This window comes from Vulpes lagopus, chromosome 11 (genome assembly GCF_018345385.1).
Source record: "Vulpes lagopus strain Blue_001 chromosome 11, ASM1834538v1, whole genome shotgun sequence".
Taxonomy (NCBI): Eukaryota; Metazoa; Chordata; class Mammalia; order Carnivora; family Canidae; genus Vulpes; species Vulpes lagopus.
In genome coordinates, this window is record NC_054834.1 from 73,656,427 (window position 1) to 73,683,015 (window position 26,589).

Consider the following 26,589-nt stretch of genomic DNA (forward strand, 5'->3'; position numbering starts at 1 on the left):
GGAATTCAACTGCTGACGCATAGAAGAGGGTTTTGTGTTAGAGGAGACATGCCCCACCAAGGCCAGAGAGGTTGAAGGAAGGGCTCATCCCGACATTGCATAGTTCATCTACCTCACCCCTAACATCCTAGGGGGCTGGGCTCCCATTGCCCTCTAGGAGACCCACTCCTGCTCTGGGTGAGAGATACCTCCCATGGGGACCTGATGTCTATTCTGAGAGTTGTGAATATGAGCATTTTCAATTCTCCATTCAGGACCGCTGTGCATTCATTCATTCATTCAGTGTACATGACTTAAACCCACGCCGTGTGCTAGGTCTCACCCTAGGTGCTGGGGATATTGTGGAAAACGAGACAAAGTGCTACCCTCAGTTTGCTGACATTCTAGTGGGACAGGGCAGACAAAACACAAATATGCAAATCATTATATAATATAACATCAGATAGTGATTAACAAGGAGACAGGAGGAACAAGTAAGGGCCAGAGAGTGAGGGGAATGGTCTGAGACCTGGAGAAAGCAAGAGATGGAGCCTTTTCATCAGCTGGTGGAAAAGTTTCCAGATGGAGGAACAGGATGTACCCAGGCCCTGGGGTGGGAAAGAAGGTGGTTTGTCTCAGGGACAAGAGGATCAGTGTCACCAGACCACATGCAGGGAGAGGACAGAGGAAGGTAACGTATGGGGGTGGGGGGGGGTGGCGCACATTGACTACTGGCATTATTTCAAGTGTGGCAATAAGGAGCAAGAGGAGGGTTTGGGATAAGGGTCTGGTTTGGGCTTTAGACAACCCTGGCTGTTGCCTGGAGGGCACAATGGAGAGAGAGTCTTAGTGGCTGTGTTCCCTCTTCCAAAGCACCCTCATTCCTGTCCTTTTTTGGAAGGGTTTGCCTCCCCCAGGATGTGTGGAAGCAAGTACTTTGGAGCCAAACAGATGGGGACTAAATGTTGGTGGGGTGACCTGGAGCAGGCACCCCTCCCCTCTGAGCTGTTTCCTCCTCAGGCAGTAGGATGGGGGGTGAATAGGGTGTAAACCCCAGCCTGCCTGAGATGCACAGTGGGGCCTCCTGCAGCCCCAGATAAGACTCTTTCTGGCTTTGCTCTTCCTCCTCTTCCCACCTACCTCTCTTTCTGGGAAAGACACCCTGACCATCATCACCCCAGGGAAAGTGAGGGAGGTGGCACCAGCCCCAGGCAGAGGGGGCAGATTCTGCTTGTCAGACCTCGAGGAACATCTGAGTCACCCCGGAATAGGATATGGACTCCGATGGGGTATATCTGGGGCCGCCAGTCTGGGTTCCTGTCCCAGGAGCGAGCCAGGCGGGGGGATCAACTGTGGACAGACCACTATGCCTCCGTGGGAGATGGTCGGGGAGAGAAAGGAAGGTGCAAGGGATCTCGCAGGGGACACGCCCCCATTCCTATTTTTTAAAAAGATTTTATTTATTCATGAGAGACACACACAGAGAGGCAGAGATGCAGGCAGAGGGAGAAGCAGGCTCCATGCAGGGAGCCCGACGTGGGACTCCATCCGGGGACTCCGGGGTCACGCCCTGAGCGAAAGGCAGACGCTCAACCACTGAGCCACCCAGGTGTCCCCCATTCCTGTTTTTAATAAGGAGGCCCGGCAGGCCCCAAGGGTGTGTTCATCGGCAAGAGTGGGTTGGCTGGGTCCTTCCACGTGCCCCTTAAAACACTGCTGTTGTATTTACAATGTTCATCACCAACGTGTACTTTTGTAACCTTTGAAAAGAGGCACGTGAATATATCGACTGTCAGACTAGATACTATATTTTGGAGTCCGGGGTGGCCTGGGGGACCCAGAAATATGCACTGGGATGGGGGTTTGGCAGGGGCTCCACCCAATCCTGGCACCTCCGAGGGCACCGCCAGAGGAGCAGGACTGGGACGGAGCCCGCACCCACTGCCCCTCCGGCCCCGGCCCCACCCCACCCCTTCGCTCCGAAGAGACCCGGGCGCCTGAGGGGCGGGGCTCGCCCAGGCCCCGCCCCTGCGCCCCCACGGCCCGGGCGCTCCCCACCTCCGCTTGCAGCCTCCCGCCCCGCCCCTCCGCGCGTGACCTCGGCCCCGCCCCCGCGAGCCCCCGCCCCACCCCCTGGCCCGGGCTCCTCTGTCACTTCCTGATTCCCGCTTCCTGCTTCCCAGAGAACAGGATCCGGAGCCGCCCGAGGCCGGTGCCGCAGCCCCCGGCGTCCCCGGTGAGCATAGCGGGCCGGGGCTGGGAGCGCGGGCGGGGGGCCGGATGAGGCTGCGGGGGCGGAGCCGAGGGAGGCTGGGGTGCGGGGTCGTGTGTCCGAGGAGCCCTTCCCCTCCGCGGCGCTCCACCCTCAGCCCCAAGCCCCTGTGGCTGCCCAGCGTCTCCCCCCACGGTTCACCTTGGACCCCGCTCCGAGGGCGCCCTGGGATGCTCTGCGGCCGGGAGCGGCATCCTGACCCCCGCCCAGCCCGGTCAGGCCTCCCTGACCGCCCCGGCCTGGGGCTCCCTGCAGCTCCCTGCACATTCCTGCAGGCACTGCACATTCCCGGGGGCTCAGAACTGGGGCCTAGCGCGGCTCCACATTGGAGACCTTTCCCCCTCACCTAACTTTCAAATCCTGGCCTGAAGGAACCTTCTTGGAACGGACTAGGTCCCACAGAAGAACTATAAGCTTGCCCTGGCTTCATCACTTCCCACCTCCCCCACACATACCAGGGCTAGGGAGGGGCCTGGGTAGAGTCCTGCAGAACCCCTCTGGTCTCAGTATTGTGGGTCTTAGGCCAATGCATTCCCTCTCCATCTCAGATGCCCCCTTGGTAGGTGGCAGCCAGGGTCTGCACCTGTGACCCCGTTCTGTAACTGGGGAAACTGCAAGCCAAGAGGGAGACAGTGATCAGGCCCCAGGATGCATCCTTCCCACCTCCCTTCATGCAGCCCTGGGAGGGTTGGGCGTTATTGGCATGGGTGAGGGCTGACCCAAGCCTCTCCACCCTGCAGATATGTCCTTCCGCAAAGTGGTTCGGCAGAGCAAATTCCGGCATGTGTTTGGACAGCCGGTCAAGAATGACCAGTGCTATGAAGATATCCGAGTGTCTCGTGTCACCTGGGACAGCACCTTCTGCGCAGTCAATCCCAGGTTCCTGGCTGTGATCGTGGAGGCCAGCGGCGGGGGTGCCTTCCTGGTGCTCCCTCTAAGCAAGGTGGGCCCCATCAGGGCTGGGGGAAGGAGTGGAGACCTGACCACACCTTCCAGGCCTCTCTCCTCGCTTCACTTTCTTTATCTTGCCCATCCCCACACTGCTGGGCAGGTGTCATAATCCAGACTTATTGCCTAAGAGATATTAGCACAGATGGAAAAAGTTTTTTATTGCCACCGAGTCAGGGTCAGAGGCAACAAACATTTCCTGCACACCCTTGACTGCTCCTCTCATGCCCGCAGACGGGCCGCATCGACAAGGCCTACCCAACGGTATGTGGACACACAGGACCTGTCCTGGACATTGATTGGTGTCCCCACAACGATGAAGTCATTGCCAGCGGCTCGGAGGACTGTACAGTCATGGTGAGGCACGGCGCTGTGGTCAGGCCTGATTCACAGGTGTGGCTCGAGGCTGGCTCGAGGCTGCTGGCAGCACAGCCAAGCAGAGGCCTCAATTGGCAACCCCACCCTTCCCACAGGTGTGGCAGATCCCCGAGAATGGGCTCACCTCCCCACTGACAGAGCCAGTGGTGGTGCTGGAGGGACACACCAAGCGAGTGGGCATTGTCACCTGGCACCCAACTGCCCGCAACGTGCTACTCAGTGCAGGTCTGCTCTGCCCGCCCCCCAACCCCCCTGCCCCTCTCTGTGCGCAGCTCCGGAACCCACACCCTCTCCCAGGCCCATCTGACAGGTGGTAAAGCTGAGACCCACAGAGCTCAAGAGGCCAGGTATCCCAGGAGGGTGGTCAAGGCCAGCCTGCTGGGCTGACGGCCCCCTGCCCGGCAGGCTGTGACAACGTGGTGCTCATCTGGAACGTGGGCACTGCAGAGGAACTGTACCGCCTGGACAGCCTGCACCCTGACCTCATCTACAACGTCAGCTGGAACCGTAACGGCAGCCTCTTCTGCTCTGCATGCAAGGACAAGAGTGTGCGCATCATCGACCCCCGCCGGGGCACCCTGGTGGCGGTACGTGGCCCCAGAGAGCTAGGATGGTAGTGGACAGGCCAAGGGGCTCTGTCAGGTGCTGCACTGACCACTCTGTCCCCCGGATAGGAGAGGGAGAAGGCCCATGAAGGGGCCCGCCCCATGCGGGCCATCTTTCTGGCAGATGGCAAAGTGTTCACCACGGGCTTCAGCCGCATGAGCGAGCGGCAGCTGGCACTGTGGGACCCGGTGAGTGGCCATGGCCAGCCTTGAGGGGACAGGCTTGGTGGAGACTTGGACCCCATCCTGGCCCGGGAGGGCATGCGTCACCCTGGAGAGGTCTGGGGGTCCCAGGTTCTCAGCCTGGCACCTGAGGCTCTCGGGACCTGGAACCCTGCCAGCCTCTTCCATCCTTGCCCCTCGCCCTCCAGCCTCCCCTGCTGCCTCCAGCTTTCTCCAGGCCTTAGCTCACATCATTCTTGCCAGCTGAGAGGCCCTTCCTTTCTTTGCTTGCCTGTTCCCCTCTGGCTGCCCTCTGGGGCCCAGCACAGAGGCCCCCTTACTCCAGGAGGCCTCCCTACCCTTCTCCAAGGGCGCTCTGTCCCGCAGCCCTGTTGTGCTTCTGTACAGTGACCTCCGTGGGTTCTTCTGAGACAGGGTCGTGCTGCCAGGCATCCCCAGCTCCCATTCAGGAGGGGCTTTCTTGGTGGCCTGGGAGCAGGCTGGGAAAATGAGATCCTAGAAATGGAGGGGGTCCTGGAAGGTGGGAGAGCACCCATCTGGCATGGTGGAGGCAGGGCCAGCAGGCGTGGGAGGCTGCCTGGGGCCAGTCCTGATGGGCGGGGAGGGTGAGGAGAGAGAGGGAAAGGTTCCGGCCTGGCCTGACTGCCCACCATCCCATGTGCCAGGAAAACTTGGAGGAACCCATGGCCCTCCAGGAGCTGGACTCTAGCAATGGGGCCCTGCTGCCCTTCTACGACCCGGATACCAGTGTGGTCTACGTCTGCGGCAAGGTGGGGTCTGGCCAGGGCTGATGGGGCAGGGAAGAGGGCTGGCTGTCTGAGTGCTGACCCTGGCTTCCTCCCCCCTACAGGGTGACTCTAGCATCCGGTACTTTGAGATCACAGATGAGCCCCCCTATATCCACTTCCTGAACACATTCACCAGCAAAGAGCCCCAGAGGGGCATGGGCAGCATGCCTAAGAGGGGCTTGGAGGTCAGCAAGTGCGAGATTGCCCGGTAAGAAGGGCCTCCTGGGTGGCCAGCTGCAGGGGAATGATGTGGCCGCAGAGGCCAGGCCAGGGCCGACCAGGGTGAGGGATCAGATCTTTGGAGGCTGCTCAGGAACAGGAACCAGCCCACAGGAGGGCCAGGGTTGAAGGTCAGACAGTGGAGGGCTAGGGTGAGGCCTTGAAGCAGAGAGTCAGGAGCCAGGGGAGCCGAGGATGGGGAGGTTCCCCCCATGGTTCCTCCCTCCCCTCCCTTTCCCAGGTTCTACAAACTGCATGAGCGCAAGTGTGAGCCCATTGTCATGACTGTGCCAAGAAAGGTGAGGTCGCCTGGTCCCCTGCCTACTCCCTTCCCCAGCAGACAGGCCAGGCGGGGGCGACTGGAGTGAGGCCTGTGAACGGGACGTGGTTGAGTGTGGATGTGGACAGTGGGCTGGAGAGATGCCAGGATGCCTTTGTCATTTAGCCAGGGGTTGGGCTGTTCCAGGTGGAGGACAAGCAGGGATGAGACAGAATGAGCTGAGGCCCTGCTCTGGAACAGCCACAGGAAACAGACACTGGGCAGCCATGACAGACTCCCTGTAGCAGGCCAGGCAGGACCAAGAGCATGGTTAGGGTGGGCCTAGGTCAGGCAAAGGGCAGGAAAGAGGGATGGGAGTCTGGCTGTAGGGGAGACTCCCATGAAGACAGGATCAGCTCACGTGTGCCTGGCCTCAGATGCCCAGCCAAGAACCTTGGACGAGCTTCATTCTCCAGCCAGTGTTTACTGAGCATGCCATTCAGCATGCCAGGCACTCCGAAGGAGGAGAGCTGTGAATGAGGCTGCAGGGCTCCCAGAATCCCACAAAGCCACATAGCTGGCCCCTGCTTAGGAGTGTTGGGAAAGCTGCTGTGAGAAGTCGTATCTCAAAGGGAAGTGAAACGAAAGATTTGTGCTTTAGAGTGGCCACTCGGGGTCAGGCCATTGGAGGATGGGTCAACAGGGTGAAGACCTGGAAGCTAAGAGGGTGACAAGGAGGTAGCTACCCTGGGTCCAGACAAAAGAGGGTGACAAGGAGGTAGCTACCCTGGGTCCAGACAAAAGAGGGTGACAAGGAGGTAGCTACCCTGGGTCCAGACAAAAGAGGGTGACAAGGAGGTAGCTACCCTGGGCCCCCGAATGACCTGGACCTCTCCCATCCCCTGCCCAGTCGGACCTCTTCCAGGACGATCTGTACCCTGACACAGCCGGGCCTGAGGCAGCCCTGGAGGCAGAAGAATGGGTGAGCGGGCGGGATGCCAGCCCCATCCTCATCTCCCTGCGGGAGGCCTACGTGCCTAGTAAACAGCGGGACCTGAAGGTCAGCAGGCGCAACGTGTTATCTGAAAGCCGGCCTGCCCTGGCCCCGAGCTCAGCCCGCCCCGGGGCCTCCACATCTGCCACCTCCGTCCCTGCTTCCATCCCCAGCGGTGGCCTCACCGGAGCCGGGGTATGTGCCAATGGTCGGGGTGGTGTCAGGAAACCCTGGTGGCCCTGGTCTGCTGTGTGTGCCTAAACCTCTCACTGCCTGTCTGTGGGGCTCTGTCCCCTGCCCAGGGGGTTTGGGGATAACTGCAGCTCTGCACCCCCTGACTCCTGGCCCCCACGTCCCTGCAGGAGGCGCGGAAGCTGGACGAGGTGATGCAGGAGCTTCGGGCACTGAGGGCGCTGGTCAAGGAGCAGGGGGAGCGCATTGGTCGCCTGGAGGAGCAGCTGGGCCGCATGGAGAATGGGGATGCGTAGGACCACAGGCCCAGGGGATGCTGCTCCCCCTCACTTCCTCTTTATTAGCTCCCTCCTCACCCAGCCTCTGCTGGCAAGTCACACCGCTTGTTGGCTGCCTCCTGCCCTGGGCCTGTGGGACAGGTTCAGGAGCAGTCCACACCCACCCATCCCATGGACCCGGGGCTCGCAGCCTGGCTCTTGTCATTGTTACTAGGGAGGATTTTTGTATCAAGGCAAGCTTATACTCTGAGGGACCACCACCTGCCAGCCCTGCTCCCTCCCCAGAGGAAGTGGGAGAAACAATTTCTATATTTTCATTCCAAATAAAATTCTCTTTCTAAAAGTCAGGTTTGCCCTCTACAAGGGTTGGGGGGCAGGCAGCTGGGAAAGGAAGTGTGTAATGCTGGGGACAGATGAGGCCCTCAGGGACCCAAGGATGTGAGAAAGGTCTGGGGGCCACTAGCATTCCCCACCTCATCCCCCAGTCCTTGCTTCCCTGAATTCTGCCGGCTAGAGAAACTGAGGCCGCAGACCTGTGGACCCAGCCCAGGACTGTGTCATGCTTTGAGCTGGTGTCCAGTCCCTCTCCCTGGAGGCCTAGCCACAGGCCCCACAGCCCTGGCCTCAATAGGTGAGAGATCTGTGACGCGCTAGTGTGGGTTAGGGTGGTCCTAAGAGGCCTGTGGCCCCTAGCAGGGGCCTATGGCAGGGAGGGTTGGGTGGGGTACTGTGGGCAGGAAGCGGAAGCGCCCAGTAACCCCTAGCTGCAGCTGAGCACGCCAGAGCTCACTTCTACTGAACACAGCCAGAGCTGGTGGCGGGCGCTCAAGCACCAAGGCCGGCGGACTGATGGTGAGCACCAAGAGCCCACTGGGTCCTGAGGTGGGGGCAACAGGTCAGAGCTAGATTGCCTGGGCCTTGGGCACTAAGGGAGGACACCCCCCCCCCCACACGTGGGGTTCCAGAAGCTGGAGCAGTCGGTCGAGGGCAGAGGTGGGAGACCCAGGGCAAGCATGGGGCAGAAGCTGGGCCTTCCTCATCTCACTTCAGAGCTGGACCTCCCTGGGACTCAAGGTGTGCCCCCAGCACCCCTCTCCAGGCCCAGCTCCCCTTCAGGAACCTCTGGCAGACCCTCTCACCTGTTCTGCTGGGGAGCTGGAACCTGGGCATGGAACTTACCTGTGTTCCTGGAGCCTGGGCAAACAGAGCCTGGGGTGAAGGGGAGGCTTGCTTGAACCTCCACACCCCTCCCCCCCCATCATCTCTCACCTGCCTTGTTCCAACCGCAGGCTTCCTCTGGTAGCTGCACCCACCTCCCCCAGCCCCAGGCCCTGCAGGCTTGAGGCCCCCAGGGACCAGACTGAACGGAAATGCAGTAGCTGAGGCAGTCCCATGGGTGGGAGGAAGAGGGGTTTCAGGAACCCACGTCCTGAGACCTGGCCAAGTGGAGGGTAAACAGTTGTCTCTGAGTTGGTCCCTCCATCCAGGCCTCAGAAAGAGCCAACCCCAACGCCAGCCTCGCAGATTACCCCCCTCCCTGCACATCCCACCCTACCCCCACCCCTACCCATAGAGTCTTGACACACCAGTAATTACTGAGCAGCTACCATGTGTGCCAGGAACCTATGGTGTGTGCCAGAAATTAAGTGCTTGAGGCAAAAGGACCCCTGTCTCCTTGCTGCTTGCTCTGGTGGGGCAGATAGGGCAGTAACGAGAAGCACTTGTACGCTGTGTGAGAAGTACGAGAGAGAGGCAGGTAGAGCCTGGCTGTAGGGGTGAGAGGCAAGGCAGCGCTGCAGGTCAGATTCGGCCGCCCTGAGATGATGTGAGCCGGCAGTCATGTGGCTCTCGGGGGATGGAGCATGCTGAGCAGAGGAAACAGCCAGTGCACAGGCTGTAGGCAGGTGCAGGCTCAGACAGTGAAGGTGGGGTGGCCAGGGAGTGGGTTAGAGGCTCCATGGCTGCATCTCAAAGGACCAGGACTTTACTGACAGAGTAAAAACTTGGGCTTTTCTGCTTGATTGTCCCCATTTGGCCCATAAGGCAACCAAGGAGTGAGTCACCTGGTCTGACTGCCCCCAGCCCAGGTGACAAGCCCCTGCCTGTCTCCCCACAGGACCTGCCCTGTGCCCTTGGGCTCGGGACACTGCTGGCCCTGCCAGGGGTCCTGGGCTCAGGCAGCAGTGCCAAGGACAGTGAGAGCTCCAGCTCTGTCACTGTTGTCCTGCTGCTGCTGCTGCTACTGCTGCTGGCCACTGGCCTGGCACTGGCCTGGCGCCGCCTCAGCCGCGACTCAGGGGGCTACTACCACCCAGCCCGCCTGGGCGCCGCACTATGGGGCCGCACTCGCCGCCTCCTCTGGGCCAGCCCACCAGGCCGCTGGCTCCGGGCCCAGGCCAAGGTGGAGCTACCCGATGAGGACCCAGAACAGCAGCAGGACGAGCAGGATGTGGAAGAGGACTACCATCTGGTTGGTGGCCTGGAGGAGACAGAGTCTCAGGAAGAGGATCAGCAATGCAGAGAGGGGCCCCGCCCACAGCAGGTCCCAGAGCCAGGCGAGGAAGCACGTGACAGTAACACCGGAGGGGGCCTGGGCCTCAGTTCCCAGGGGCCAGCGGGCTCAGGGGGCAGCGCTGAGGCCCTGCTGAGCGACCTGCACGCCTTTGCTGGCAGCGCGGCCTGGGACGACAGCGCCGAAGCAGCTGGCGGCCAGGGCCTCCACGTCACAGCACTGTAAGAGCCACTGTGGTGTGTCACATCCCTGCCACTGTGCCTCTGCATCCCATGCTGCCCTGGACCTATTGTCACCCACACAGGGTGTCTCAGACTATTGCTCCCCTACCAGTTCTGTCCCCAAAGCTGTGTATCCTTGTCCCCATCAGGAAGCCCACCCATCCCTAGTGGCACTGGAGAGCCTTCTGAAATAAAACCCCTCCAGCCCTGTGGCTCTGTGGTCCGGCTTTGTGGTCTTGTTGTAACCTGCCCGTCTCTAGGCAGGGGCTCCTGCTGGCCCAACCCCACCCAATCCTACCCTCAGAAATCCAAGGGCAGAGCCAGGTGAGTGCCATGATTCAATATTTTAATTCTTCAAGGGCACAGCTCAACTAGACCAGCTGGGCAGTGAGGCCACTCCACTGACAGCCACAGCCTATAGCCCTTCATGGGCACGGTTCAGGGGCACAGCCACCCCCAACGGAGACATGCTCTCACACACACTCACTCCCGTACCCCTAGACACACCTCCAGGGTCTGGAACTGCCCTAGGGCCTGCTTGCCCTCACAGCTACCCATCCTCCTAGCGCCCAGGGCGCCCACGGCCCCTCTTAGACTTCTTGGTCCCCGAGGGGGGTCGGATGGGGAGAGGGGCAGTGCTTGATGGTGGTGGTGGCGGCGGCGGCAGGAGAGGAGGTAGAGGGGGCTCCATGGGCTCCGGTGGGCCAGAGCTGGGCCGGAATCCCTCAAAGGGTGAGAACTTCAGGGGGCTGCGGGGGAAACCGAAGCTGAGTCAGCCCCTACCAGCAGTAGGGTCAGAGGGCCGACTTCCCCACCTGCCTGGGCACAGAAGCTGTGAGGTCCCCGGTGGTATATGCGAAAAATGGAGACTAGTGCTGAGATTCAGCCCAGGCAGCCCTGGGATGGAGCAGCAGAGCCAAAGCTAGAACTAGCCTCTGGCCCAACTACATACTCCTCTCTGCCCTGTGGTACCTGACTGGGGTCCGGGGACTACTGTTGAGGCGCCTGGGGGAGCGTAGCTTGGGCTGGAATGAGAAGCCCTCCTTGATGCTGTCCAGGACAGAAGGTGCCACGTATGTGAAGCCCTGGAGGGTGCGGTGGGGCAAAAGCAGGGCCAGGGGACACTCAGTGTCCACCACTCCTTAGCCATAATCCTGCCCGTGCCCCCATAACCCTCAGGCCACCCAGGACCTCACCAGGAAGGCCTGGTTGGCACTCTCACTGAGGGCCGTATCATCTGGACTGTCCACTGGTGTCTGCCGTGTGAAGTGGGTGTCAAACTGGCTCACGTCCTCCTCTGACTGCTGTGGGCAGACCAGAGTGGGGAGGAGAGGTTAGGGGGCATCCAAGACAGGCCTTCCACCTGCCCCCAGACCAAGGGACCTCCACTCACCAGACAGGGCCTGAAAGGGGGGTCTATGCGGCGAGCCAGGAGGTCATCCCAATTAATGTGCCGGAAGAAGGGGTGCCTCTGTGGGTAGAGTGCCCCCAAACATCTCATCATTTCACTCTCCCTGGCTCCTTCAGTAACTCCCTCTGCCCTAAGGCCTTACCTGCCCCCCTGGAACTTTTGGGGGCTCAGCCTTGCTCCCTCTTAGTGGTCCCAGACCCACCTGCACATCAGCAGAGTCCCCTGGGCCACCCCCGATCCGCTGGCTGGGATTCCGCTTCAGAAACTGCAGGGCGAGGGCAGAGGGTGAGGGCCTGGGGGAGAGGCACTGATTGCATGTTCCTCTGAGTTCTTAGGCTGGCTGGGGTGGGGACAGGGGAGGGGTATGTGTGCAGTGGTGGGGACAAGGCCTTTGGAGCGTGGTCTCCACCTATGACAACCTTAGGACTTCCAAGATTTGGTCTAGTGGGCCCTTTCCATGAAGCCTTTGCAACAGCACCCCATCCAGGCCACTGCAGTGGGATCCAATCTCCAAACCTAGCCTCCCACTTTTACCCCCAATGAATGCCTTCTCAATGGGAGAGCAGCTAGCTCATCGTGAATGTTTTGCTGATTAGGACTTAGACTAGGGATGTGTGCAGGGTCAGCAGCTGGTCTCCCAGGGTTAAGGTCCAAGCTCAGCGTCTTGGACCTCAAAGCCAGTGTTCCTTCATACTAAAGGCAAACTGCACAGGCAGGGGTGTCCCACTGCCCAGAGAAACTCAGGATTCCAAGGAGGACCTAGAAGACATTGGGGGCTGGACCGGGGGCAGGGGGAAGCCCACCTTTTTGACAAGGTCCCGGGCATCCGGGGTGAGGTAGGGGGGCAGCGTCAGTTTCCCTTTGATGATCTTGTCCATGGTTTTCTTCCGGTTCTCTGCGGTGAAGGGTGGCTGGAGAAGGCAGAGGAGGAAAGACTTGTGAGCCTCCCCCAAGGCCCTGGTCCTGGTCCTGCTCCCAGATGGGGACCCCCCCTCTCAGCCCCCGCCCTGCCTACCCCCCCACCCAGGAGGCTGGACTTGCCGATCCAGTGAGCATGTCATACATCAGGGCCCCCAGGCTCCACCAGTCCACAGCCCGGTTGTGGCCACTGCGTACCAGAATCTCAGGGGCCCTGGGAGCCAGGTGAAACCATCAGTTGGGTCGGGCCCTTCCTGTCATCCTCCCGACCCCCGGTCCCACCTAGCTGCTGCTTACATGTATTCAATGGTGCCACAGAAAGTATGGGTGACAGCGCCCTCATGGATCGACTCTTTGCAGAGTCCAAAGTCTGTCAGTTTGATGTGGCCTGAGAAAGATGTTGGAGGGAGTGATCAGGGCCCTGGCCCACAGCATCATGCTCCTCAGCCCTCCCTGCAGATCCCGAACCAGCGTATGTAGCTGCACAAGGTGGGGGTGCGTGCACACATGCGCACCCTGACTGTTGAGCATGATGTTCTCAGGTTTGAGGTCCCGGTAGATTATGCCTTGGGAGTGGAGATGTCCCAGGGCCAGGGTGATCTCTGCCAGGTAGAAACTGCAGACACAGGATAGGGTGAAGGCAAGGGTAGGGGTGGAGCTGGGCTCTGGGGGAGGGGATCCCTGGAGCCCCTCCGGAGAGGCAGGAAGTAACACCTACCAGGCTGTGTCTTCCAGGAAGATGCCCTCTCGCTCCAGATGCGTGAAAAGCTCACCGCCTATGACACAAACACGTCAGCAGCTGTGTGCTGGGAACCAGCGCCTCTGCTCTCCGAATCTTGGTTTCTTCTTGGGGAGAGTGGGACTCAAAATTCCGGCCCTACCTGCCTCACAGAGCTGCCGTGGGGATTCAATTCAATTCAGCAAACATCTACCGACGCCTACTCGGTATCTGGCCCTGTGCTGGGTGAAGCTGGGGACACAGAGATGAAGAGACCCAGCCACTGCCCTCAGGATGCTCAGTCTAATGGGGAGACAGACATGCACAGAAGTGCTCTAATATGCCAGACTGAGGCAATAGCTCCAAGAGCTTAACACAAAAAGTCTCAGAGGAGGCAAAATTAATCCCAACGTGAGGGGACACAGTCCGCGGTAACAGAATCGAGGGGGTGCTGAGATGGGACCTGGGGACTGGGGCTCACAGGGTTCATCTGTGCAGATTAAGACCTGGTGGGAAGCAGGCCCCAACCATTTCACAGCCAACAGGGGGCACCAGGCCAAGGAGGCCAGGCTTCATCTGGGCCATTACAAAGAGCCCTGTAATTGTGAGTAGGAACGTTGGGCACAATTCCGTGGTGAGATAATGACCCTGAGAGTTCATGGAAGAAGGTGAGCTGCAGGCCTCAGGTCCAGTTAGGAAACAATCGTGACCCATGCCCTCCCTTCACAAGAGTGGAGAGGATGGAGGACACTGCTAAGAATGAACCACCAGATCTGGGACCCAACTGGACACAGGGCACACAGGAGTGAGAAACAGGCCATGAAGGGGGAGTGGAAATGGACAAAACAAGCCACTGTACAAACTCCCAACTGTTCCCATCCACCCCCAATACAGGTGAGGGACACAATAGGTGCTCGACAGACGTTTGCTGAATGAACGAACGAACGAACGAATGGATGCATGGATGGATGGGTGTGGGGGCCCCCTAGCCATTCTACACACCACATCTCTCCGGGCTTCCCCCAGAGCTCCCAGTGCTTCCTGGCTGGTTCCCTGGCCCTGCTTCCCTGGCTGGGCTCCCACTCATACCACTGAGGCACTCGAGGATGAGGTAGAGTTTGCCACCAGTCTGGAAGGCATAGGCCAGTTCCACAATGAAGGGGTGCTTCACTGACTCTAGAATGTTCCGTTCAGCCCGCGTGTGTGCTGTGTCCTTGGCGTTGCGCACAATTTTGGCCTGAAGAGGCGGGGATCAATCAGAAGGTGGGCACCTCAGGCTCTTTTAGTCCCTCCAGCCATTACCCTTCTGCCACCCTTTATCACTCCATTATATTTCTCCATAATTCCACTATCAGTGGTTGTTCTTCTCAAGGACTGATTTATCCTCTAGAGGTACCTCTCTACTTTGGCACTAATGACATTTCGGGCAGATAAGTCTTTGTTGTGGGTGCTGTTTTATACATTGTAGGATGTTTAGCAGCATCCCTGGCCTTGACCCACTGGATGCCAGTAGCATCCCTATTTAGTTGTGACTCAAAAATATAGACGCATAATTGCCCACAGTTGAGAATTACTGCAAAACAATATAACCATCATTGACAATAAACCAGCCAATGCCCAAGACAGGGACCATCTCCTCCATCATGTTCACTATTGTCTTCCGGAAGCCTGGAGTAGTGCATGGAGAATGGCAGCCACCAAGCAAGGATTTGTTGGCTGAACAAATGACTCACCTTTCTCAGGACTTTCATGGCATATATCTTGCCCAAGTTGGTGCCCTGCACCTTTCGGACTTGGAACACCTGTGGGGCAGGGGAGACAGGATCAACCTCCCTCTCCACATCCTACCCTCACAAAGCTCCACCCTGAAGCTCTGACCTTGAGACCAAGAGGCCTAGGCCCACCCAAGGGTGGGGCAGTAAAGATGCCAAGTCTGATTCTGAGATGATTTGCCTTCCCCTCCTTTACAGCGTTCTATGAAGGCTCTGCTGATTTATAAGTCTAATTTGCTTTGAGACCCTTTGCTGCTGCAAGGCTGAGGCAGGGAGACCAGTGAGGAAGGAGGGCCAGTACCTTGCCATAGCCCCCCTTGCCCAGCACACGCAGCAGCTCAAAGCAGTGGGGCCCGATGCGTTCAGGGCCCAGGTTCACACTGGTCTCAGTCAGCTCCACCTCCTCACAGTGTCCCACAGGCCTATTGATACAAGAAGTTAATGGGGGCCAGGCTCCAGTACTCGTGTCTCCCTCCCCAGCCCATTCCCTCCTCCCCCAACACAACCCTCACTCACTCCGGGCCAGCCGCCCTCGACTCGGCAAGGGGACACACGTCCTGTGAGAAACCGAGGGGTAAGAGCCAAGGAAGGCACGGGATCCCTCCCCCTCGAGCTGGACTACTTGGCCCAGGAGAGGACGGGGTCAGGAATGGGAGCTGGCGGGCGATGGGCCAGCACTGGGAAGAAGAGGCCGAGGGCAGGAAGGGAGGACCAAGCGCGGGGGCCTGGAAGACAGGTCGGGGGAAGTCGGGATGGACCAGAGCTTAATCCGGGCTGGGCTCTGAGACGCTCTGGGGGCAAGCCAGGGCGATTCCACCGTCTGGGGAATGGGATCGGCTCCGGGATCGAGCCGCGCCCGGGAGGCCCACTCACCGAGGGGCTGAACTCTGGCTCGCCCTCGCTGCCTTCCTCCGTCTCCAAGTCCAGGTCAAACACGGCCGCCATAGCGGCGCCGGCCCGGCGGGCCCTTTGCGGTGCTTGGCCGCGCTCAGACTGACAGCCCGGGGGGCGGGGCGGGGGAAGCCGTACGCTATCACTCTGCGACCGCGGCCGCGCGCGCCAATGACGCAAGAGGCTTTCCCTCTCCTTCCAGCAGGCCGCTTAGTCTGGCCGGGAGAAAAAAATGGCGTCCGGCGCAAGGCCTCTCGGGAACTGTAGTTCCGGCTTAACGCTCTAATGCAGAACCCTCGGTCTTCGCAGCATTGCTTCCCGGGGGCGGCGCCGAACAAGGGAGGCCTGGAAAGCGCTTATCTTGGTTGTAGGAAGAGTTTGAGTTTGGATGGGGCAGAAGTACATGCAGGTATGGGTGTAAATTTATTTTTTTTTTTTTAAGATTTTATTTAGGGGATCCCTGGGTGGCTCAGCAATTTAGCGCCTGCCTTTGGCCCAGGGCGCGATCCTGGAATCCCTGGGTCGAGTCCCACGTCGGGCTCCCGGCATGGAGCCTGCTTCTCCCTCTGCCCGTGTCTCTGCCTCTCTGTGTGTGTGTGTGTGTCTATCATAAATCATTTATTGATTCATTGATTTATTCATGACAGACAGAGAGAGAGAGAGGCAGTGACACGGGCAGAGGGGGAAGCAGGCTCTATCCAGGGAGCCCGACATGGTACGCGAACCCGGGTCCCCAGGATCACACCCAAGGCTGAAGGCGGCGCTAAACCACTGAGTCACCAGGGCTGCCCAAGTATGGGTGCAAATTTAATTCGCATCCTTGTTCAAGCCGTGTGCTGGCTGGGTGGTTGGGTGCTGGCTGGGTGGCAAAAGGCAGGTCGCATCTCTGTTCCCCGTGAAAGAGAGGTGGCTGCATCACAGTCTCCCTAACGTGACACCTGTTTCAATGATTCTCCAAGTCAGAGCATTTACCGGGTGATTGCTCCACGCTCATGTCATGGCTGGACTTTTTTACCTGGTTCTTGCCAGAAAGGTGTTGGGTCTCATCGATCCACCCGTAAATACGGGTTTGTGCTGGAGTTTGCTCCATAGCCAATTTAAGTACATTCAGTAATTTTGCTGCTTGGTACAGAATAGACACTTAATAAAACTTCATTAAAGTAATGAATGTATGAATGAATACACCAAACCTCTTCTGTGACTCTCGATTTGGGCATGAATTCTTGTTGAATGGGGCTCTATAGGGGTGAGTTTGGGCACACTAGGTCTTGGATGAGTTCTGACGTTGGAGGCTGTCCAAATGTGCATTCTAGTTGGATGGGGAGGCTAAAAATGAACTCAGATGGGGGCAGAACTCAGGAGTCTCCAGGCTGGAGGAGAGTTATTTGGTTGGATGTGGCCCTCTGTTGTAATTCCACCCTCCAGAGACCCTGAGGTTCAGGTCCCATTGTGGGTGACCATGGCAGGCCTCTGCTCACAGTCAACACAGAGGCCTGGTCAGTATGGCATTTTATTCTTAGCTCCAGATGCTATAGGTATCTCCTAACCACCTCTCCCTCTTCCCTTCCCCAACTCCCATCTAGCTGAGCCTGAAAGGTGTTGTCTAAGTCACAAGAACCAGATGCTAGACCTTTAATTATTTCATAAGCCTTTATTTGGAGAAGCATGCTTGCGGAGCTAGCCACAGCTCCTGTGCTGCACAGAGGCAGTTACTGAAGCAGTCTCCCCTGAACTAGGGAGTGTAGACTCTCCTCTGCCAAGGCTAGTTAGTTATGCCAGAGGTCAAAGCACCAAAGCTTGATGGAGAAGGTGTGTGCTTCACTCATCTGAAGGCCACATATGAATGAGGGCAGGGAGGTGAGTGGGGTTTAAAAGGTGAGTGGGCACTTAAGACTTAGTAAAAATGGAAACCTGGACCTTGTGTCTTGTCCCTTGACCGTCCAGCTACTGTGATATGACCCCAAGGCAGGGGTTGTTCCTCTCTGAGCCTGTTTCCTCATCTGCAGACTGGGGTAATAGTGTCTGCCTGGGGAGGAAATAGTTCCTGCTGACCCCAGGTTACCTGCTTCTACTGCTCAGGCCAACTAAGGCAGGCAGAGCACTGCCAAAAGCTGTCAGCGGGCTTTAGAAATATACCAGAATTTGCTAAATGAGGGGTGAGGGTAACAGGGCGTTTAGTCTCAGGCTTTTGTGGGATTTGGCCAAGGCCAGGGGCCACCCAGCATCTCTCTTCCTGTAGGCTGCAGGAAGAGAGACAGACCTGGAGGGATGACAAAGATGGGCTAAGTTTGGGCTCACTCCCACCAACCTGGAGGTGTATGCATGTATGCAGCTGTTGTTGCTTCTCCATGGCTAGAGTCTTGGGGCAGGACTGGGATCTTTGGGCTGGATAGAGATCAAGAGAGGCCAGTGGCCCCCCAGATGCTTTCTTTAGTGGCCCTCAAGCCCAGGAGGCCTTAATGTAAAATGGCCCTGCCACTCTGGAACAGACCTGAGGCCTTGGAGTGAGCCAGGCCAAGGTTGGGGCAGGGCTACAAGAAAAGAGGCACTATTTGAAGTGGGACAGGAAGTAGGCAACAGGGTAGTGGGGCCCATCGATACCCAGACCCTGGCAGAGGCCCAGCAGGCGGAGACGAGCCTCTGCCAGGCTGGACCCAGTGCAGGCCACACTGCAGTAGGGCTCCTCATATTCACCTGGCACCAGGACCTCCTCCAGCAAATTGAAGCGCACTAGGCCCTGGTCATGAAGAGCCTGCAGGCTCTCACGGCTGGCGGTAGAACTCAGCACCTGCAGGTGCTGGGACATTAGGCACATGACACCCACCAGGTGGCCACGGGCACGTGGGTGCATAGGCAAGGCAGGCCGCAGGCCGCAGGCCACCATAGCTGCAGCCAGCAGTAGGTCCACACCATAGAGCTCCAGGATCCAGTCTCTCAGGTAGAAGCCACCCATGCGGGGGTTGATCTCAATGAGTTTCGGCCCCGCCACAGTCAGCTTGAGCTCCACATTGAAGACCCCATCTAGCAGCCCACAGCCCAGGCAACAGCGGAAGGCTGCCTGCACCAGCTGTGCCTCCTGCTCTGCTGCCAGCCCCGTGGGCATGCAGGCTGCCGTCTCAGTGAAGCCAGGCAGCCTTGTGGGGCCATTGTCAGAGACGAAGGCAGCCAACAGTCGCCCACCAAACAACACCAGGTCCACATCATGCTCAGTGCCCTCAACGAACTCCATCAGCAGCATGGCATTGCCCCAGCCCAGCCCAATGCCAGGGTGGTCAGCTTCACCCTGCAGGTCCTGAGAGATCCGGGAAAAATGTTCATGGCACTGCGGTGCATCCTCCACCAGCCGCACACCCACTGCACCTGCCCCAAATTCCAGCTTCATGACACCTGGCAGGGGCACCTGATGGACGGCCTTCTCCACATCAGCTTCACTCTCCAGCGGGCAACAGGGCACAGCGTGGAGGGAGGGCGCAGGCCAGGGTGGGCCATGGCAGCGCAACAGGTGCAGCTGGGTGCAACTCTTCTGCTTGGCCAAGCGCATGGCAGCCGGTGGGCTGCAGGGCAGACCCAGCTCCTGGCAGAGCAAGGCCGTGAGCACTAGGCAGTCATCCCAGTAGGAGAAGCAGCCATCTAGCTGCAGGCCACGTGCCCGCACCAGTTCTGCCAGCAACCTTGCGTTCTCTTCATCCCTCCGGTGCTCCGTCACATCAAAGTGGATGAAAGTGTGCACCAGCTGGGATGCAAAGTGGTTGGGGTCTGACTCCACCAGGTGCAACTGCAGAAACCACCAGAGGACAGCATACCCAGGTCAGCCTGTGCTGGATGCTGGGGAGATTGGATGGGGCCTAGAACATGGTTTTGGCCCTCAGGAGAGACAGATCTACCAGTTCTAGGTGTTCAAAACATATTTGTTGATGATTGACTAAATGGAGGGTACAGAGCTGACACACCTAACCCAGCCTGGAGGGGAGGGAAGGCAGCCTCAAGGGGCAATGCTTAGGCTGGGAGCTGAGTAAGTCTCAGCCAGAGGAAAGACAGCGGCAGAGGGAAAGAGTGTGATCTGGGTTGGAAGGGCTGGTGGGCTCATTCTTACTCTAACCAGAGGTTGTAGGGAAACTACCAGGGATGGGGTTTGACACAGTTGGTCTGGTGTCTTTGGGCATCATGCTCTTGGTCGTCATACACCTAGGAGTTCTGACCCTGGAGGTGCCCACAGAGCAATCTAGTGGGGCTCTGTGCCCCAAATCTCACTGGCCGCTGGGTGAACACTGACAACCAAGCAGCTGGTACCCAGGGCAGAGGCTGCTCCTGAAGAGACAGGGGAGGGCAGCAGTCAGCCCTATTACACTTTGGCAGCATGAGGAGTCCCAGTTCCAAGTGGAGAACACAATGTGCAAAACAGAGAGTGAAGAGGCATAGGAATGGCTGGAGGGGGGGATTCCCAAGAGGGGGCTGTACTGTGGAAGAGGGGAGAGGAGGCCATTGTGGTAGATTAGGGCCTTCCCGGTGGGTTTATTTCACCTGGCTGGGATGGAATTCTGGCAGAAAGCAAAAAAAGAGCTTACAGTTCTAACAGGGGCTGGGCGGCGGCCCCACCCCTCCTCCTGGACTCCAGAGCCCTCAGCGGGCACGCCCCGCGCAGGCTCCGCCCCCAGCGGTGCTGGCCCCGCCCCAAGCCCTCGCCCAGGGCGCGGCCTCCAACACTCAGGCGGGGACTTCGGGCTCGGCCCCGCGCCCCGCCCCGCGCCCCGCCCCGCGCCCCGCGCCCCGCCCCGCGCCCCGCCCCGCCCACCTTGAGCCCGTAGTCTCGCGCTGCCTCCCACACGAACTTCTTGCTGACGCCGCCCGCGCCGATTAGCAGCAGCTGCTTGCCCTCCATGAGGTAGCGCGCCGAGCTCCGCAGCATGGTCTCCACGATCGGCGCGGCCGCCGCCGCCTCCGCCGCAGCCGACCGCGCGGCCCATAGCCCCTCGAGCGCGCCGCATGCCTCCAGACACAGGCAGCCGTTCAGCTCCAGGGCCACGGGGGTCAGCGTGCGGCCTGCCACCGTCAGCGCGAAGTCCACGCCTGGGCCGGCGGGGGGCGGGGGGCGCGGGCTCAGCGCGGCTGCCCTCCGGCCTCCTCCGCCCCCACTGCCCCCCGGCCCGGCCCGGGTCGTCCGCGCTCACCGAGGAAGTCGGTGCGGGCCCGGCGCCCGCCGCGCTGCTCAGAGCTCAGGCCGGCCTCCAGGGCCAGCACGGCGGCCAGCGCGGCCTCGGCCGCTGCCTTGACGCGCTGCCGCACGACCGCCACCTGCGCTGTCTCACCCAGGCCGCACCAGGCCAGTGCCACCTCCAGCGTCTGTGGCAAGGAGCTCTGGTGCCGCAGAGGCCGGTCCTCACGGCCCACGCTGCACACCACCTGAGCAGGATCTGGCTGAGGGTGTTGGCCCAGGAGGAGCCTTCCCCGGACTAACACCCCCGCCCCTGCACACCTACCCTTGTGCCGAGATCCAGGTCGGACCTCTCGTGGGACATTCAAGCAGTTCAGTCCTCCACTGTGACTTACACTGCACAAACCACTTCCCCTGCCACTGCCCACCTGGTCCTTTAGACCCTGAGGGGATTCTATGCAGGCTTCCAGGCCCAGCTGGGGTCTCTGCTCCCTGAAGGCTCCAAGCATGCTTGCTTCTAGCTCCTGCGGGGGGGGGGGGGGGGGCCGGGGTGCTCTGCCACCCTGGTGTGGCCCACCCTAGACCTCCATGAGGGCAGGATTGAGAGACTCTCTCAGGTTGCCTCAGAGCTGTGTTCCCAGGAGGGTCCTCAAGCTGCCTTGGATTCCCCAGCTTGGAGGCCCCTCCTAAAGGACTCCAGACACTGGAAGTTCAGGGACCCTGTGTCAGCCTCTTCTGTGGGCAAGAGCTCCCTGGAAAGAGGATTCAGCCCTGGGCCCTGGTACCCAGTGTGGAGTACCAGGCAGAGCTCCTGAGGCAGGAAGGGTGCAGGAAGGGTGGAGAGGGAGGGAAACCAAGCGTCAGACCCAGGAGTCCTCGTAGGGGACCAAGATTTTCCCCAAATATTATGTCTTCTGTCTGCCCTGAGACCCTCAGCAGCTCAGGGCTGGGGTATGGCAGCAGGGTGAGGAGCTGAACCCAAACCACGCTCACCTTGCTCAGCAGGGGCTTGTCACCCTGTGTGCGACATACCACAGCACAGATCCGCACAGCAAGCCCGGGGCCAGGTGGGGGACTGCCTGGGGAAGAACAGTGAGGCCTGAGCCCAGCAGAGGGCAGTCAGGAGGCTGAGCCAAGCTCCTCGCTCCTGGCTGGCCCTGGTGGCTCTCACCTGGGAAGGGCAGCTGGGCAGGTGGGCACACAGCCTCCACCAGGACACTCTCTTCCTCTTCCAGTTTCTCTAGCAGCGCCAGCACGGTGTCGACCACTGTCCCCAGCTCTACTCGTGGGTACAGATGCAGTGCCTGCTGCCCCCGCCAGCGCCAGCCACTGAGCTTCACAGCCACCTGCAACAGAGAGGGGGAGGGAGCCTCCTTACCACCCCATGTACCCATGGGGTACCATAAGATCCAATGTGTAAACTGAGGTAAGAAGGGAGGGGATTGCCACGGAGAGATACTCCAGCAGTAGGGCCCAAAGTTGGGGACAACTTCCCAGCAGGACTAGGTAACCATCCATGGGTCCCATCCTGCTTGCATCCGCACAGACCTCGCAGGCAGGAGCCTGTTACCTGCAGGGCATCCCCCAGGGCCTCAGAGTGCAGAAAGGCCCCAACTTCCTCCTTCACCAGCGTCTCCTGGCCCTCTTTGCCGCTCAGCTCCACCAGCCGTAGTCCTGGGCTGGCATCCCCTCCCCGCAGCAGTGCTGGTGGCTTATAGGTGAAAGCCAGGGTAGCTGGCACAGCCACACTACCCTGCTGAGCCAGCAGTCTCCTTGTCAGCAGCCTGTCCTCCAAGAGCCTCGCCAGCTCAGCCGAGGCTCCTGTGGGGCAGGTCAGGTCACGGGCAAGTTCAGCTGCCTCTCGACCCCTGCCAGGTCCCGGCCCCAGGCCCGCCAGGAAGTAGGTGGCTCGGCGTGGGGGGACAAAGTCATCCAAGAATGTCAGGCCCCCTGGATGGAAGCTCACAGCCTTAGAGACCAGCAGGATCGCCTCGCCCGGCTGTCCAGGTGCTGGCACCTTCGTCAGCCAAGCAGGGGACAGGCAAAGGAGCATGTTTCCTGTGGGCAGAGGGAGGAGGGTTGCTGGCCAGGGAAGGCTTAATGCCCCCATGTCCTCCACCTTCAGACCAGGCCCCTGGGTAGTAGGGGGCAGTTGCTCCCAGAACCCACCCCCACTCAGAGCATGGCAGCTGGCCCAGTGGAATGCAGGCAGTTGCCAGGGTCAGTGGGTATTTTGGGATGTGGCCGGGCCAGGGCAGGGCTGCCCTTTCTGTAGGAGCGGGTGGGGGAACCTGGGCACATACTCACCCGGGCTCTGGACCCCACCCTCCAGCAGCACAGACAGAAAAGTACTGGGGGAGCCCAGAATGCATAAGGTCACCTCCGCACCAGGGTAGCCTGCAGTGGGGTGGGGAGAACATTGCCAAGCTCAACAGGGGCTCCCCCTGCTATCTTTCTACCTCCCCTTCTCTGCCACATAGCCCCTCCCTCTGGGGCTCCCAGGTCCTTCCCAATGTGGGATGACAAGGGTAGAGAGGACAGAGAAGACGCTGGAAAGGGAAAGGAAAGCTGCTTGCCCATCCCGCCTCGTGAGGCTGGTTCCCTCCTCTCTGCAGCTAACCTGGAACATACTAGAGCCTGGCTGACTGGAGACCTGGGTTCTAGCCTGGGCTCTGACACTGAACTTTCTCTGTGACCTGTGGCCCCGTGCAGTGCAAGAGTGGGGGGCGGGGTGGGGAGTCCCTGTGCCTTATTTTCCCAGTCTGTGATGTTCATATATTCTAGCTGTGAACCCTCTGTCTACACAAAACCTTTGTGGCCACCTAATATATAAAACAGATATAAAAATAAATAAATAGAATAAAACAGATAAAGCAGGGGAGGAGTTCTGGGTCCCAACTGTTAGCTGCTTCCACAGCAGCCCCCAAGACAGTTCTATAGAAGCTAAGGCTCTGAAGAACATGGCTTACAAATCCCATGGCTGGGTCTCCTGGGGACAGGAGGGAAGCCTTGATCTCTGACTACTGGTGCCAGGTGCCCTTTGAAACAATGCTTGCCTGCCCGAGGTTGACTGGCCTTGCCTCCCTGGCTTCAGATCCAGCCAGAGCCTGGGGGAAGGGGCTGACCTTGACAGGGATGGGAGGCGGGATGGGCAGAGGGCGCCTCTCTCCCTCCCCCTACAGAGAGCCCCACCTCCTCCACGGAGCCCTTGGGCACCTGTACGGGGCACATGGCTGCGGTCCTGGGTCTCCGGAAGGCCAGCTTGCTGCAGACAGCTCTGCAGGAGGCTGTAGTAGTAGACGGTCCAGGCCCGGGCCTCCGCCCCCTCAAGGGAGCCTTTGCAGTCCAGGCCTACATCGTGGCGCCAGGTGCCAGGGAAGCAACCTGGGGGTGGCAGGCCAGAGCCTCCCCATGGGCCCTCCTCTTCCTCCAGGTCCTTGGACCCCAGGGGGCAGTCCCACTCGGGACCCAGTGCATCCAGGGAGAGCTGAGATGGGCAGAAGCGGTAGGTCTTGGGCAGAGTGGTCAAAGGGCACATTAAATCACCCAAGGGTATAAGCCCCTCTACATCCCTAACCTTGGGTTATGTTCAGGGAAGATGCTATCCTAGGAGCCAGTAGAGGATGGAGTTGGATTAGGGGATAAAGGCCAGTCACCAAGAACATGTAGGTAGGGGTGCTTTGTAAACCATAGGTGCCATGCTCCAGGGGATGGGGGTAGAAAGTGACATGCTGCTGGCTGGACCACTCTCCCCCATCCCTTGCCAAGGCCTGCCCTAGCTTGGTTTCCAGGATCAGAGGTTTTGGGTTTTGGTCTGTTTTGTTCATGGAAGCAACCCTGGCACCTAAAACAGTGTCTGGCATGTCATAGCTGCTCAATAAATGTTGATTGAGAACAGATGAATGAATGAACCAAGCAATCACTCTTGAGCTGCTCATTTCTCTGGCCTTGGTAACCTATCTACCACCATCATGGACCTCTGCTGAGACCTAAATGTGTAGATGAATCTGTTCTGCTGCCAGCCAAGTAGACCTTGAGGACCTACTATGTGCTTGGCCCGGTGCTGGGTATTGGTAGGGAAAGAGCTGGTGCCCTTTTTTCAGATGTTCTGAGTCATGGAAATGCTTTCTTTGGATGAAATTTTACACCCCTGCCCCTCTCTGAGGCTGGCTGATGTCCACATGAGGCTGGCTGCTCAGAGACTCAGCGTGAACACAGGTGGGGCAGAGGTGAGCCTGTTCTCCAGGGGACAGGCTAGGCTACCTTGGGTAAGTTAGGAGGTTTCTTTGGGCCTTGTGGGGGCCTGGCACCACCCCAGGAGGCTGGTGAGGCTTAGGCTTCATTCCTGGGGAGACAGTGTGCTGTAGCGAGGAGGGCAGTTCTGCGCCTGAGACCTGGGCTCGAATCCAGACTAACCAGTTCCAAATTCGGAGCCTTGTGCCTTCTCTTAGAAGGTATTCCAAAAAGAAGGTATGTTTCCCAAGAGCCCAGACTGCACATTCATTGCTATGTCCCCAAACCTAGAATAGTGTCAGATGCATAGTAGGAGCTCAATAAATGTTGCAGAATGAATGAATGCCAAATGCAACCAACAGTGCTGTTCTCCAGGGCCGATGGACAGATGAAGCGTCTGGCACACAATAGCTAGCTGTCCCTTGGTACAGTGAGTGGGGAGCCAACCGAGTGCGTGCAGCTGATCACAGGTCTGAGCTGTCTGCACAGGGGAGCCCCCAGGGTGGGGTTTTGGGGGGCCAAACACTGCCCTCTGGGCTCTCCCTCTGGCCAGGGGCTTGGGCTTTTTGGGGGGAAGGGGCAGAAAAGACTCACCATCTTACAGGTGGAGTGGCTGAGAGATTGATGGCAGAGATAGAAGGAGAGAGACAAAGGAGGAAGTCAGGGCAGCTGGGCCTGTACCCCACCTCTCCACCCCAGCCCCTAAGACTCTGGGGTGGAGAGGTGGCCCCCAGGGCGCCGGAGTCCTGTCCCTGACAGATGTCCAAGACTGCCCCACCCCCACTCCAAGGAGGCAGTGAGATTTCTGCTGGGACCCTAGGGGTCCTGACCCCGCAAACCCGGCTGCCCAGAGCTTGCGCCAGGCAGCGCTGGATGGGTCCCAGCACCCCGCCCTTCCAGCGGGGGGCGCGCTGGATCCCTGAGGCCCCCACTCCCGCAGCCCCCCTTCCTGGCTCTCCCCCGCAAACCCGGCTGCCCAGAGCTCAGGCATCGCGGCTTGCGCCAGGCAGCGCTGGACGGGTCCCAGCACCCCGCCCTTCCAGCCGGGGGCGCGCTGGATCCCTGAGGCCCCCACTCCCGCAGCCCCCCTGCCTGGCTCTCCCCCGGGGAGCGGGCAGGAGCCCGGGTACCTGGAGGGCGGCAGCGGCTCGGCGGGGCAGGCGGGCAGGCGTGGAGCAGAGCGACTGCGGCTCAGTGGCAGCGGTGGCAGCGGTGGCAGCGGTGGCGGCGGCACAGCGGGGCGCGGGTGGCTCCGCTTTATATAGAAGCGACCGGGGCATGCCCAGTGCGGGGCGGGGGCGGCGCGGGGCCCCAGCCAGCAACCCCCCTCCGGCTGCCGGGTCGCTCCGGTCCAGCCGCCTGCCGCCCAGTCCGCCTCCTGGGCTCCAGGATGGGTCCAGGGACTGAGGGCAGGAAGACTCCGGGGAGCAGAGGGTCACGACGCTGGGCTGTGGTGAGGAAAAGACAGAGCCCAGACAGGGAAAGAGAAACACAGAGAGACACAGAGCAGAGGAGGAAGAGAGACAGAGAGGCAGAGACGGAGTGAGAGCAAGTCCAGAATGGAAGAGGGATGGAGGGGAGAGAGGGGAGGGGAGCGGGGCAGGGCTGTCCTTGGCCTTTGGGGGTGGGGTGGCCAGGAGAGCAGTGGAGGTACACAGTCTGGAGT

General features: G+C 59.7%; 4 protein-coding genes across 8 annotated transcripts; 2 read left to right on the top strand and 2 right to left on the bottom strand.

Moving 5' to 3' along the window:
- Positions 1-2,099: 2,099 nt before the first annotated feature.
- Positions 2,100-7,438, top strand: CORO1B (coronin 1B). The gene is made up of 11 exons (XM_041722250.1): positions 2,100-2,215; positions 2,992-3,194; positions 3,434-3,556; positions 3,673-3,802; positions 3,983-4,164; positions 4,252-4,371; positions 5,031-5,135; positions 5,216-5,361; positions 5,614-5,671; positions 6,542-6,820; positions 6,988-7,438. Exons 2-11 carry the CDS (start codon positions 2,994-2,996, stop codon positions 7,111-7,113), a joined length of 1,470 nt encoding a protein of 489 aa, XP_041578184.1. The 5' UTR covers positions 2,100-2,215; positions 2,992-2,993; the 3' UTR covers positions 7,114-7,438.
- A 153-nt stretch (positions 7,439-7,591) lies between these two features.
- LOC121471454 (protein tyrosine phosphatase receptor type C associated protein) lies at positions 7,592-10,040 on the top strand. The gene is made up of 2 exons (XM_041722255.1): positions 7,592-7,947; positions 9,212-10,040. The coding sequence occupies exons 1-2, from the start codon at positions 7,945-7,947 to the stop codon at positions 9,830-9,832; spliced, it is 624 nt and encodes a 207-aa protein (XP_041578189.1). The 5' UTR covers positions 7,592-7,944; the 3' UTR covers positions 9,833-10,040.
- A 117-nt stretch (positions 10,041-10,157) lies between these two features.
- Positions 10,158-15,658, bottom strand: RPS6KB2 (ribosomal protein S6 kinase B2). Of its 4 annotated transcripts, XM_041722251.1 has the most exons (15): positions 15,521-15,658; positions 15,164-15,204; positions 14,949-15,069; positions 14,609-14,677; positions 13,965-14,112; positions 12,876-12,933; positions 12,673-12,773; positions 12,455-12,545; positions 12,281-12,371; positions 12,043-12,150; positions 11,442-11,504; positions 11,222-11,299; positions 11,025-11,132; positions 10,801-10,913; positions 10,158-10,577 (listed from the first exon to the last, which is right to left on the bottom strand). In XM_041722251.1, exons 1-15 carry the CDS (start codon positions 15,590-15,592, stop codon positions 10,391-10,393), a joined length of 1,449 nt encoding a protein of 482 aa, XP_041578185.1. In that variant the 5' UTR covers positions 15,593-15,658; the 3' UTR covers positions 10,158-10,390. The 4 variants fall into 4 exon arrangements, with proteins under 4 accessions (XP_041578185.1, XP_041578187.1, XP_041578186.1 ...); XM_041722254.1 differs by lacking the exon at positions 10,801-10,913 and having other exon boundaries at positions 10,406-10,577; XM_041722253.1 differs by lacking the exons at positions 12,673-12,773; positions 13,965-14,112.
- Positions 15,659-17,174: 1,516 nt separating this feature from the next.
- CARNS1 (carnosine synthase 1) lies at positions 17,175-26,380 on the bottom strand. Of its 2 annotated transcripts, XM_041723287.1 has the most exons (10): positions 26,054-26,174; positions 25,518-25,536; positions 23,907-24,177; positions 22,998-23,087; positions 22,261-22,748; positions 21,862-22,036; positions 21,684-21,769; positions 20,707-20,938; positions 20,331-20,605; positions 17,175-19,313 (listed from the first exon to the last, which is right to left on the bottom strand). In XM_041723287.1, exons 2-10 carry the CDS (start codon positions 25,518-25,520, stop codon positions 18,087-18,089), a joined length of 2,847 nt encoding a protein of 948 aa, XP_041579221.1. In that variant the 5' UTR covers positions 25,521-25,536; positions 26,054-26,174; the 3' UTR covers positions 17,175-18,086. The 2 variants fall into 2 exon arrangements, with proteins under 2 accessions (XP_041579221.1, XP_041579220.1); XM_041723286.1 differs by lacking the exon at positions 25,518-25,536 and having other exon boundaries at positions 26,054-26,380.
- Between the last annotated feature and the right edge of the window lie 209 nt (positions 26,381-26,589).

Bases quoted from the DNA above. Each gene is read 5' to 3' on its own strand.
- CORO1B (XM_041722250.1), top strand. From the start codon at position 2,994: ATGTCCTTCCGCAAAGTGGTTCGGCAGAGCAAATTCCGGCATGTGTTT. The intron at 3,195-3,433 runs GTGGGCCCCATC...TCATGCCCGCAG, and splicing joins TGGTGCTCCCTCTAAGCAAG to ACGGGCCGCATCGACAAGGC. The intron at 5,362-5,613 runs GTAAGAAGGGCC...TCCCTTTCCCAG, and splicing joins AGCAAGTGCGAGATTGCCCG to GTTCTACAAACTGCATGAGC.
- RPS6KB2 (XM_041722251.1), bottom strand. From the start codon at position 15,592: ATGGCGGCCGTGTTTGACCTGGACTTGGAGACGGAGGAAGGCAGCGAG. The intron at 15,205-15,520 runs GTGAGTGGGCCT...GGTTTCTCACAG, and splicing joins AGCCAGAGTTCAGCCCCTCG to GACGTGTGTCCCCTTGCCGA. The intron at 11,300-11,441 runs GTGGGTCTGGGA...CTCTACCCACAG, and splicing joins GGGACTCTGCTGATGTGCAG to AGGCACCCCTTCTTCCGGCA.
- CARNS1 (XM_041723286.1), bottom strand. From the start codon at position 26,203: ATGCCCCGGTCGCTTCTATATAAAGCGGAGCCACCCGCGCCCCGCTGT. The intron at 22,749-22,997 runs GTGAGTATGTGC...CTCTGCCCACAG, and splicing joins GGGTGGGGTCCAGAGCCCGG to GAAACATGCTCCTTTGCCTG. The intron at 21,770-21,861 runs GTGAGAGCCACC...GTTCTTCCCCAG, and splicing joins TGCCCAGCTGCCCTTCCCAG to GCAGTCCCCCACCTGGCCCC.